At 37.6% G+C, this 13,207-nt stretch overlaps 1 protein-coding gene across 1 annotated transcript; it reads left to right on the forward strand.

The window, feature by feature from the left end:
- Positions 1 to 1,590: 1,590 nt before the first annotated feature.
- On the forward strand, positions 1,591 to 11,323 carry tax1bp3 (Tax1 (human T-cell leukemia virus type I) binding protein 3). The gene is made up of 4 exons (XM_042417529.1): positions 1,591 to 1,821; positions 6,456 to 6,575; positions 8,207 to 8,284; positions 8,521 to 11,323. Exons 1-4 carry the CDS (start codon positions 1,783 to 1,785, stop codon positions 8,668 to 8,670), a joined length of 387 nt encoding a protein of 128 aa, XP_042273463.1. The 5' UTR covers positions 1,591 to 1,782; the 3' UTR covers positions 8,671 to 11,323.
- The last annotated feature ends 1,884 nt before the right edge of the window (positions 11,324 to 13,207 follow it).

Below are 13,207 nucleotides of genomic sequence, written 5' to 3' on the forward strand. Positions count from 1 at the left end.
AATCAGTTCACAGCCCTCCGCACCAAACTAACAGATCATGTGTAGACTACCATCTAGTGGCAAAAAAACACATTGGATACTAGAAGCATACAGTGGTGGAAGAGTTATTCAGGTTTTATCACATATCACACAGATAGCACAAGGTAAAAGGTATGCAATATCAAGTATGCACTTAAAATTTTACTGAAGCCAGCGCATCCTGTTTCATAATATGATCATATGTTTTGTTGGCAAGTAACCAGTAAATACAGATAACATTAAAGTAGAATGAAAACTACAATATTTGTCTCTGAAATGTAGTGAAATAAAAGTATAAAGTAGCATAAAATGACTGAATGGTAAAGTGGGCTACAAGCACCTCAAAACTGCACTTAAATACAGTAAAAGTACTTTCTTTCCACTACAATGTCCTACTCAAGCAGAACAGCTTCTCACATTTTACTTTTACAGTACAAATAGACTAATTGTGGAGTCCCATTAGTGCCAGGAAAAACAAATGGATAACCAATTGGAAAAATAAACATTACCATCATTATCTCACCATTTTATACACTTAAGTCAAAACTACACTATCTTAGTATTTTTAAATAACTATGTTGTTATTACGAAACACTTAATAATTTTACTTTAAAGGACAGGTTCACAATTTTTCAAGTCTGCATAAAACAACAGTTAGGTGCCCAAATTAACATTGAAATAGTTTTTTCTCGCCATAATCATTTCTTCTGTTCATACAGGAAATTACAAGATCCCTTCATAATGCACAATATAAGTGATGGGGGGCCAAAATCCACAGGCCTCCTTCTGTGCAAAAATGCATTTAAAAGTTTATCTGAAGCTAATATGAAGCTTCAGCCGTCCAAATTAGACAGATCAAGTAGATATCTTTCAACGTTAGACTTTTTAGCGCCAAAGTTCCTCTTTTTGTTACCATATTTAAACCGCAGCTCAACAGGGAAACACTGTCCGAGGAAACACAGAGGGAATTTGATGCTAAAAAGACTGTAAATGTGTCAGATATCCACTTGATATGACTAACTCAGACTGCTGAAGCCTCATATAAGCTTCAGATAAACTTTTAAATGCATTTTTGCACAAAATGACTGTGTGGACACACTGTGGATTTTGGCCCCCATCACTTATACTTAAAGCACATTTGAAGTGGATCTTTCAATAGCCAGTATAAACAGGAGGAATGATTCAGCGAGGAAAACCTCTTTCAGTGTTCATATGGGCACCTGACTGTGAACTTGGAAAACTGTGGACCTATCCTACTAATTTAGTTACTTACAGTCTCAATGCTCATGTTACTGCACATGGTCTCCTTTTTCTACAACTTGGGGTGTTCTGGCTGTAAAGTATGCGATGGATAGATGGACTATGCAGGATCATAAAAGAGGTCAACCAAAGTATTTGCCAGTTCCTTTTAAGGAAAACACCCAGGCTTGTCCTGGGACACAAGGACCAACCAACCATCCCTTGAAGAGTTTGATTTGTAAATTCATTTCTTCACAAAGCCGATGGAGGCGATGGTCAGTCGTTAAGCACCGCCCTCGCTGGCTACCCTGAGCTACAAAACGCGCAGAGCCGATCTGCTGGGTGGCGAAGTGACGTCATCTGGGAAGCCGTGGGTTTCGAGCCAGGGATCAGCCTGCTGTTACTCATGTAGTGATCTCACAAGTTGTCCCACTTTCGACACCGTTTTTTTCCCCATTAACTTTTACTACAGCAGTCGTCGTAAGTTTCTACGTTACTTACAGCCAGAAACATCTCGACTACACCATGTCTTTCGTCCCAGGACAGCCGGTGACTGCTGTTGTGGTAAGTTTGGGAGTGGGGCTGTTTCCATTCAACGGGACTCCATTGTTCAGCCTCTTGTCCGACGTTCAACCAAATCGGCACAAAACTATACATTAACTAGCTCAATGTATGTTAACTTGTTGTCTTCGGTTTGCTCTCTTGCTAGCTATTTTTTTCACTGGAAGGTTACTTGCTTTGTTTAGCTGAGGTGAACACAGTGGGAGCTAATTTCACCAGCAGCCACATAGTCATAGCATCATTTCCATGTCGCATACAAGCTTAGTTTTCGTGAAATAATTCAAAGAAAGTCAGCAAGTCACTGAATTAGGACATGCAGAATTGAAATGAATTAGAAAATATGAGTTTTTGTTTTATGTTGGTAATTAAAAGGACTCGAAAGAGATGGGCGTCACCGTCAGTGTGATTCAGTCTTCCTGGTCGACTTTCATACACAGCTCCTGGACACTCCTGGATAGTGTGTTTGCGCTGCCTTCACATGCTGTAGGAATTTTGACAATTAAAAATAGAGCTTTATGCACAATTCATAGAGGTGGCAGATGTGACTGGGATAGCTGGGATTTTGTCAGGCCCCTGTCGTATGAGTGGCAGGTAAATACAAGTTGACTTGAAATGAATTAGAAAATATGAGTTTTTGTTTTATGTTGGTAATTAAAAGGACTCGAAAGAGATGGGCGTCACCGTCAGTGTGATTCAGTCTTCCTGGTCGACTTTCATACACAGCTCCTGGACACTCCTGGATAGTGTGTTTGCGCTGCCTTCACATGCTGTAGGAATTTTGACAATTAAAAATAGAGCTTTATGCACAATTCATAGAGGTGGCAGATGTGACTGGGATAGCTGGGATTTTGTCAGGCCCCTGTCGTATGAGTGGCAGGTAAATACAAGTTGACTTTCCCCCTTTTTATCAGGTGTGGCATCCACTATCAATAACAGACCTGTTTCACTTTAGGGCTGCAACTATTATTATTTTTTATTGTCAGTCATTATATTGTTTTTTTCTTCCAATTAATTCGATTTCGACAGGATTCTGGTCTATAAAACATCAGAATCTAGGCAAAAATTGTGTTGCTTGATGTTTAGACTAATCTCTCTCTCAGAAATTAATCTTTAATTTGTCATGGATTTAATTTTGTTGATAATTCTGGGCAGAGAATGGACACTTGAATGTCAAAAGTGATATTTATTTCCATCTATTAATACTCATAACGCTATATAATAACTAGAGCTGCAACAATTTGTCAATTAATTGATTAGTTGCCAACTATTATATTAATTGCCAGCTATTTTGATAATTGATTAATCATTCTGAGTCATTTTTTTAAGAAAAAAGTACAAATTCTATAATTCTGGTTTCTCAGATGTGAACATTTTCTGGTTTATTTGGTCTTCTATGACAATGAACTGAATGTCTTTGGGTTGTGGACTGTTGGATGGGACAAAGAAGACATTTGAGGATGTCTACTTGGGTTTAGAGAAACAGTGATCAACATTTTCACCATTTTCTGATCTTTTATAGACCAAACAACTGTTCGATTAATTGAGGAAATAATCAACAGATTCATCAGTAATGAAAATTATTAGTTGCAGTCATAATAACAAGCTTCAGTTTTCATGTCAGATGCACATCCCACTCTATATTCAACCTCAGATAGTGAAACCAAACTGTACACCGAGATGTAAGATTTAGTCAGCATGAGCATTTAAAGCCTTATCCCTTGTCAGTCCACAAATAGGAATGGACCTAAATATTTGTATGCAAATTGTGTCCTCTTCATAGTCTGATTTATCCTAACAGAGTAATAGAAGATCTGTCGGTCAGGCTATGAACCTCTTGACTGGTGTAGTGCCTACAAGTCCTTAATGACTGACTTCAGCTTCCAGACAGAGTCCCAGACGTCCTCAGACCTTTTTGTATCGTCCGCACCACTGAGAGAATGTCTGGTTAGTCATCATCGCACACAGGCAGTCTTTGTGTTGAGGAGTGTTGTGAAGAGTGCTACTGTCAGAGTCAGTCATCCATCTGGTTTGCGAGCCTGCAGCTGCTTGTCAGTGTCAAGGGCGCGACTGCACTGATAAAGTCTCTGTCCCATTGTGCACCGGATAAATCAGTGCCTCACTGGATGGTAACGTGGCTGTTTACAGTCATTTTTCTGTTTTCAAATTGTTGGCAAGCTGAATGTAATTTGAGGATGGAAAAAAATCAAAATGTAAAACTTTTTCTTTTGCGGTTGCACAGTATTTTCAATACTGTTGCACTTCATCATTATTAAAAAACTTAAATCATTTTATGGACTGATGTATAAGTGAGTGCTCTTGCACATTTTAAATGGATGTAAATCAACAATTAGTGTTACAGTTATAATTAATGACAGTCACTACATTAGGACATCCAGAGTGACACATATTCTTGAGAACATGTTTGCCCTTTTCTTTATTTTGAGCCAAACCAATAATTTCAAGAACTGTACAGCAGCATTTTTAAATGTGTCATTGTGGACTGTGAAGGGTTTTATATGGACAATTACACTTAAAAAACAGTTTCTCCTCTCATAAGAACAGGAGTCTTTTAAAACAGTAAGAAAAGTAATGTGCAGGAACCTGTCTTGGCGACATTGGCGCAGACACAATATTGACACAGTCATTCAGCTCTGATAAAGCAGCAGTTCAGATTTATGACAAATGAGAACGCTGCCAGTAAGCAAGAAGCTAATGTCTACTGTTTTCCTAAAACGCCACAACCAACATAGATTACAAATAAGATAATAGTAAAAAAAAACAGTAAATTAGGAGAGCTTAGAGTTCAATCCTGGGCGATTCAAATACAGTTCAGTAGGCCTATTACAAAAAGTAAAAAGTGCCAAATTCCACAAAAATAAGACAAATGTACAAATTCAGGGAGGGGTGAGGTAAGGGAGTGGCCCTCTACAATTGACTGTCTATTAATAATTTAAAAACTTAGCTGCACTTGGGACAAATGATTTCTTGTAGACATTTTTAGTGGCTTGTGGCAGTCTAAAACGCCTTCCTGAAGGAAGCAATTCAAATTGTGGGTACAACAGATGGGACGGATCACTTGTTATGTCAGGAGCTTGCTTTTTGGTATTCAGTACATGCCTGCCACGTAGTTGCATCTGTGGTTTCTCTATTATTTTACTGGTCGTATTTAACCACTCTTGACAGTTTCCCTTTACATTTGACATCCAAGTGTCGGCACCACGCGACCATGTTGAAAAGGTGGAGAATGTCAGACTCAGATGATTTCAGACACGCGTGTCCTATCTGCCCCCCCTCTCAAACTGTGCAGCCAATTTCTCTCTCAGTCCTCGAAACCACTGTCTCTCATATTAAATCCTCTTCCCAGTTTGATGTTATTCCCTCTAAACTTTTAAAAGACATATTGCTCACCGTCAGTCCCTGCATTTTATCAATTATTAATTGCTCCTTGGCCATTGGTATTTTTCCTTCTTCTTTGAAACATGCAATTGTGCAACCCATGTTAAAGAAACCTAATCTTGACCCACTCACCCTTAACAATTACCGACCTATTTCTACAATATCTTTTTATCTAAGGTGTTGGAGAAAGTGACTGCTTAACAAACTGATTGATTAAATGAGTGTTAACAGCATTTTCAGTAACGATCAGTCTGGTTTTAGAGCTTTACACAGTACTGAGACGACCCTGGTTAAGGTGACAAATGATTTAGTCCTTGCTGCAGATAAAGGTGAAAGCTCCATTCTGGTCCTGCTAGACCTGAGTGTGGTCTTTGATACAGCAGACCACTCCATCCTTCTACAGTGTCTTGACATTTGGGTTGGTCTAAAAGGGTCTGCTCTCAACTTATTATGCTCCTATCTGACCAATAGAACCTTTTCTGTTGTTGGAAATATCCCATCTTCTGTTATTATTATTATTATTAGTAGTAGTAGTAGTAGTAGTATTATCATTATTGTTGTTGTTGTTGTTATTGTTATTATTTTAAAAGACAAGATGCTTTCCACCAGATTCTTGTACACCATTTCAAGAATATTCTGCCTCGCCCTGAAGTCATTAAGCTTCCTGAGTTGCTATAACTTCTGCATAGCTTTTTTAAAAATATGGTCTTTGTTATCTATAAAATTAAGACAGCTATTTATTTATTTATTTAACCTTTTCAACAGCGTGCCCAATGACTGTTAGGGGTTGACATAAGTCTTAAATGTAGTGTTTACTGGATATGACCATTTTTTTGGTTTTCCTAATGTTTATCTCAAGAGTACATGATTGACACCAGTCCTGGAGGGACGTTACATGATTCAAATACAAATTTTCCCCTGCAGTGTCCCTTTCACGTAGGAGGCTGACAAGAACAATGTCATCAGCGTATTTAAGTAAGCTAAATCTGAGTCTTTGACTTTGAACTCATTGGTGTACACCAACAATAATAGAAGGGATAGAATGGTACCTTGGGGTGCACCTAAAACGGTCAGTTGTGACACGTTGCTGTCAGAGGACACTCTTTGTGGACGCTAAGACAGAAAATCTCTGATCCACAAAATTATACCATGATTCACCCCTAGATCCAAAAGCCTTGCAGGAGGATATGTGTCTTCATTGTATTAAAAGCTGAACATTTTTGTTTTTTTCTATCAAACAGCAACGAATTGAGATCCAAAAGTTGCGACAGGGAGATAATCTAATCCTGGGCTTCAGCATCGGAGGAGGGATAGACCAGGACCCCGGTCAGAACCCCTTCTCTGAGGACAAGACTGACAAAGTAAGTCTGTGTGTGTTAGTGCTTTTTGTGCTGCTGTTGTATGCAGTAAATGATACAATCAGAGGTGATTGATGGGGACAAAATGTATATGTAATGTCATGCTCATTCCAATAAGTTGAATATTTTTAAGTGTTTTAATACTTGCAATATAAAAAGTTGTCTTTATATGTAGCATGAAATTGATCCTATCATTGGTTTTGACATATATGATGAAAATCTTGTCATAAGAGATGATCAAGCCTGAGTTTGAATTTATTATCCAAAAGGAAAGTTCACATATATTTTGGAGATGTGAGGAGCCGCTGGCCAGGTAGACCACCCGGTCATCTCAGCCACTAGCATCCGACTCCTGAGATGACCGGTCGGTCAACATCAGTCGTCATCCTGGGGGTGCAGCTCTTTGGTGATTTACTGCCAGCTCTAATGTCTCCATAGCATTTTGGTCGGTGATGTAATGGAACGTAGTTGATCCATGAAAGTTTGGGGAAATAAATAGTGGCAAAAATGCAGAGGGAAAATAATACAGATATAAATATATTAATTAATTAATTTAAAAATGAATAAATAAAATGGAAAATGAAATGGGAAAGTAAATCAACAGGAATTTATACAAAGGTAAATAAATACAGAAGCAAATTAAAACAAATATCAATTTATGTCACATTTTATCAATTTATTAATGCCTACATTTATTTTTATTATTATTTTTGGTGCATTTAATGACATAAATTTATTTATCGAGTCACTTATTTATTTATTTATTTATGATTTTGTCAATTTCGGTCCTCCATACCTTAACGCCTGACGTTTTAGTTTTGTTGTTCACATCAGGCACACATCCCTGTCCTGTTCAAACACCGTGTGCTACTAGAGTAGTACTTTGGTGAGTTATAAATGGAGGACAGGCCCAAACACATTATCTGTTGCCTCAGGTGGGAACAAACCAGACACACTCAACTGATGTCATAGAGAGGAGTACTGCAAGTTTACACACAGTCACGTCTTACCTGCTGACTGCACGGTACATACACTTTGAGCTGGAGAGACAGAAATGCATCAACGATTAATAATAACTTCCTTCAGGTTTACCTTTAGCTTCTTCTTTTTGACCTCACAGGCTTTATACTCCTTTAGATATCATTGACATATTTATGAGCACTGTAGTAACTTGTGAATTCAGATGTGCTGGTGTCCTTCTTGATACCACCAAACGTGTATCCTTGAAAGAACAGCAGGCTTCTCTCTCGCTTGTTTGCTTTTTATTGCTATCATCCTGAATGTAATTGCTATAAAACTTTATGTATTCCCTGAAGACACTGAGTCATTGGCCCCTAAAATGCAGCTTGAATCAGTCAGTTTACCATCGTCTTGCACTGAATTTCATTCATCAAAGTCAGGAATCTCAACCTGTTGTGGTGCCATCTTGTCATTGTAGGTGGCATTCACAAAGGAAAACAGCCCTGGATTGCTTTCACTCACCAATTATTTTCTCCCAATTAAATTTAACACATGGGAGTTGTAATAAACAGAGAATGTAAGATAAGTTGAGGAATGTTTAAGTGATACAGGTCTGATCATGTGCATATGAAATAGTGATTGTGTCATTCTGAATGTGTTTGTGTTCCCCAAAGGGCATCTATGTGACCAGGATAACACCAGGAGGACCAGCAGACGTTGCAGGCTTGAGGATGGGAGACAAAATAATGCAGGTGTGTAGTGACATCAAATGATAGATCCACAAGATGGCACTATGTGAATACCAGAGTATGAGAAGGGAGATGTGCATTTGCCTTTCATAAGCCAGTGTGTTTTCATCTTCAGTCTCCTGTTGCTTTGTATCAATGGATGTTAATAAATTGTAAAGTTTCCTTAATGCACACAGGTAACATTAAAACAAGCTAGGCTGACTCTAAAATTGTGTTTTCTTTGTCTTTGTTCCTCCCAGGTAAACGGTTGGGACATGACCATGGTGACCCACGACCAAGCCCGTAAAAGATTGACAAAGAAGAACGAGGATGTGGTGCGATTACTGGTAACCAGGAAGTCACTGGAGGACGCTGTCAGAACCTCTATGGGCAGTCACCCCAGGCAGTAGCATAGCAGCACCACCTATAACCACAGACTAATGCAATATAGCCAAGGACCCTCGTGTACTGAGACTCACACAAATTCAGATGACGGTTACCTTGTGGCCTTTTTATAACTATGTCAATGCGAACAAATCACACAGACCACATCAGATCTCCCACTGTTAAGGTGACACATCCAGATGTTTGAGTCTGCACAAATCATCAACGAGAGGGTGCTTTTTCTTTCTATACACACTTAAACTCATCTCAATCTTATCTGCTTGACTTTTATGCATCTTTGAAGCATTTCCATGGGTAATTAGTGAGATAAATTAACGGGAATAAATGAGGCACCATTTGAAATATAGAGCAAATTTTTCAACCCCACAGGGCTTAAATCCATTTTAATCTGAATATGCTCTACACTTGCAGCAGTTTTTCACATGGAGACTGTTCCAAAACTCACATAATCAATTTTGGAAAACGTCAACATTTTTGTTTATTTTAAAATGTTGCTGAATGAAAAGTATATTTTAGAAGTGGGGTGACAAAGGAGGAATTTTTTTTTGCTGTAATATGAATGATTATTACAATAATAACAGTGTGCTTGGTTTGGTTTGTTTTTTTTTAACAACAGCAAACTTAAGTGAGTTTTGGAAAACATTTCATCAAATGGTCTATGTGTCAATTTAAAATTTGAGTATAGCAAATCATTCTTGACCCATTTTCATTTAGAGAGATACAGTATTTGCCACCCGACCTCAATCCATGCTTGATAGCAGTTATTTGGGAGCAATAGGAGTCTTTCTTGATCCTTTTCTGCCAACAGTTGACCAAAGATGGACTAAATGCATCAAGGAAGTTGGCCGCTGTTTGTATTCATTGTATCTGTAATGAATACAACATTTCATCTCATATAAATAAAAGAACCAACGTTTCGCTGTCATTCCTGTGAAGATTACAGCATCAAATGCCAAAGTAAAAAGCCGAAGCACTGTGAAGTGATCAACACATATAAAGCAGTGCTTGTAATCATTTTCTTTCTTTTTTTTTTCTATAGTGGTACAGTGAAATGTACAAAGTCTGTCCAACAAACATAATACCAGTATACACAGTTTTTTATTGCGTACTAATATCTTTTCACTAATTATCTTCTCATTAATGCATCTTTCTGTTCTTTTTATCTCATTTTTTTTGTTGATGTCTATTACATGTGTGGGAAAGTAACATCATCTGTCCTTCTGTGTCTGTTCAAGTAAAAACACAATTGAAATGTTTGCAGCATTTTACCCTAATTATCTCCCATACAAACAATATTCCTCATGCTGGACCTACTAATAGATCACACTCGTTCATCTGATCTCTGTCGTTTTCAATATATTCACCCCTAAGTATCACCCTTTTTACAGGAAGAGAAAGTTTGGAGCTTTTGGTTCCTTAACCATTTGCTGTTTTTGATACAAATTAAACAAATCTGCTAGTTTCACACTGGAATCAGCTACTTTCAGTTTGTGTCGAGCTGTAAAATATTGTTTATTGTCTCTGAACATGGTGAAAGAAAAGTCCCAGTCGAATGTCTGTAAGTCTGAACCGAGCACGAGTGAATGTTGTTTGAAAACTTGGGGTGTGTGCAGCTGCCTTAAATGAACACTAAATACCACTACGTTTAATGATACCAATATCTTTCAATCTTCCATTCAACCATTCCTGTATGGTCTCTGCAACCCAACAATGATTTACTGCCTCTTGTACAATATTTTCTACATTACATTGCTGATGACTGATTTTAGTACTAATCATAAACAATATTTTGGTTTTTAAATGTTACAGTACTGAAACTAGTATTACAATAGTAATCTTACATGTTTTGGGTGATCATATTGGCTTTTTTTGTTATGTTAACGGTATATAAAATAATGTCTTTTGTATGTGTTTAAGAGAACAATTGATGTTTATTCCAAAATGAAATCACTGCTTAAGAAAACAGGTTTCTACTTTATCATTGTTGTTGCTGATAAAGTAAAGTAATGCAATAGGGAGACGGCATTATACTGATACAACAAGAAGTGAATGTTTAAGGTACAGTCTTGTCTAATAGATGGCTCAAAATGTATTCAAAATATTAAAGTTGTGGAGTCAGTTGAACACTTAAACAACATTTTGGAATGAAACCTTTAATACTTTACAGCACTGGTTCCCAACCTTTTTTGGCTTGTGAGTTCTTGAAATGAAGCCACATCTCCTGTTGATCCTTCACCTAGATTATGGCTTTAATGCTGACATGACTTACGAGCAGTTCAAAGATTTTTTTTCCACTCAAATGATTTATCTATTTCGCAAGAAAGAAAAAACACAGCATTTAAAAAAAGCAGGAATTTGTAAGGTTTCTTTCTCTTCCCCTTCATCCTCTTTTGACCCCTAAGATTCATCATAGCAGGCGTCCGGACCACCAGGTTGGGAACCACTGCTGCAGAATTTCAACACAGTGGTACATTTAGAAATTATGTAATGATGTAATATAAGACAAATCACTTCCAGTGTTTTCTATTTGAATTATTGCCTGCCCGCCTCCAGACTTTTGTACATGTAAACTGCCAGCAGAGCACAAACGTTTTGCATTTGATTGTACACAGTTTACTATCTGAATGTTTCTCATATATAAAAACACTCAAACTGAAATATGCCTCCCTACTTTTTATTGATAACACACCATAATGTAACATGCTCTATTTTTTACCCCTCTGCTCTCCACACTGCACAGCCTTTTTATCTCAGAGGTCCTTCAAAATAGCTTCATGTTGCCAGTTATGAAGTAATCAGCTGACATTTCAAAGCAAAGAATCTATTCCCTGACCTTTCTGTGTTTACCAAGGCATTTTGACACAGAGAGCTTTCTCTACTTTCATCTCTTAAATATGTGAGCCTGGAATCAATCACTTGCCTTTGAACTGAGGACTCGGGGAAACGGTCCACAATGCTGAGAAAAATGCAGAAAGCAACTAACTATTTAAAAAGCTTGCAAGAAAGTTGGATTTTAGTGTGATTTGCCAGTTCATTTTTATATTAGTTTTTAGAAGCATTTGTTATAAAACATGCAAATACAGTGAGATATGTTCCCCATTCTCACACTCGTGAAAGCCTTTCCTTTCACAGCACATTTCCTCATCTTTGCTATATATAGTTTGTAAGTTGAAGTTAGCTTGATAATGACTGGTGGTATGAGTGTTGTGGTGAGTTTTCTGGTTTCTGAGGCCCAAGCAAGTTAAGGTAGAATTTGCAGTGTAATGTTTTCTTTTTAAAATCTTAAAATCACACCTGGACTGTCACATCATGGGTGAGGGTCGATTTAGGGCAATGCTGAGCTAAAATCCCCCCTTTGAGAAATAATTGATGAGCAAACTGTGTGTGTGTGTGTGTGTCTGTTATTTTTATTCCAGGGACAGAGGGAAGCATGCTCCATTCCACTCGCTTAGACATCATAATACTATTATACTATGTTATGAGACAATAAAGTGGTTGCACAAACATTGCAGCCACTGCTCAGACTCACAATGTGAGTTTGCTCCCACTAATACCACAACATTAACACATTGCATGTTGCTAGGTAACTAATGGACAGCTATAAGTGGGAGCAATGACCATCCAACTTCATTACAGGAGATACTGTGTGCCATAATTTAATCTGCATTTATAAATTATGGCTTCTATTCATAATTTTGTTGCCATGGCCCTCAAAATTACTTTTTACATACTTTCATATGCATACTATCTATTTAAATATAGTTAATGTATTAATTTATTCACTTATGAAACCATTTATAATATAAACCAACAGAAAACAACACATTACTATAATCTTATCAGACTAAATAAATTGTGATTGTTGCACCAAAAGAATGCAATACGTTTTCGCTTAAGACAACACAGAGATAACTGTTCCTTCCTGCAGGCGGGTGAATAATTACACTATCTAAACGTGGATCATACATGATCCATGCCTCCCACATTATGGCAGGATAATTGTGTTGCCATGGCGATGCAATCTGCTCCAATCACTTTGGTCCTACACCAGATTGGAACCAGAGGGTAGTCCACAGCTCCAGATTCATCCACACTTTAGGAGGAGTAATAAACGGCTGGAGAAGTGGTTTCCTGAATGTTTGCAGTAAATGTATGGGCATGTCGAGGTTTGCTGTTTGTGAAGAGCAGAGCAGTGTGATACTTATATGTTATAGGAAGTCGTTAACCTCTTACTCTGCTGGACCCATTGGTGGTTCTCTCACAAACATGCAGTGTGGTCACGCATAGTTCAAACTTACAGATTTTTTTTTTAATTCCTGTGTTTAAAGATGTGAATAAAATGACACAAAGAACATTTCAAGGCCCCCTCTAGTCAAAAATGTGTTTTTCTTATTGTTCCTTCAGTTGGATGTTTGAGCTTCACTGTGCAGAGTTTGATACTAGAAGATGTTTTCACATTCATCTGCTGAAGGGGGAAAGTTTCTCTATGCTCACCTCAAATCTGTGTTTAAGTGGTGTACCTATGAGCACAATTTGCAACAT

The sequence above is a fragment of the Thunnus maccoyii genome, chromosome 7 (assembly GCF_910596095.1).
Source record: "Thunnus maccoyii chromosome 7, fThuMac1.1, whole genome shotgun sequence".
Classification (NCBI taxonomy): Eukaryota; Metazoa; Chordata; class Actinopteri; order Scombriformes; family Scombridae; genus Thunnus; species Thunnus maccoyii.

Bases quoted from the DNA above. Each gene is read 5' to 3' on its own strand.
- tax1bp3 (XM_042417529.1), top strand. From the start codon at position 1,783: ATGTCTTTCGTCCCAGGACAGCCGGTGACTGCTGTTGTG. The intron at 6,576-8,206 runs GTAAGTCTGTGT...TGTTCCCCAAAG, and splicing joins CTGAGGACAAGACTGACAAA to GGCATCTATGTGACCAGGAT. The intron at 8,285-8,520 runs GTGTGTAGTGAC...TGTTCCTCCCAG, and splicing joins TGGGAGACAAAATAATGCAG to GTAAACGGTTGGGACATGAC.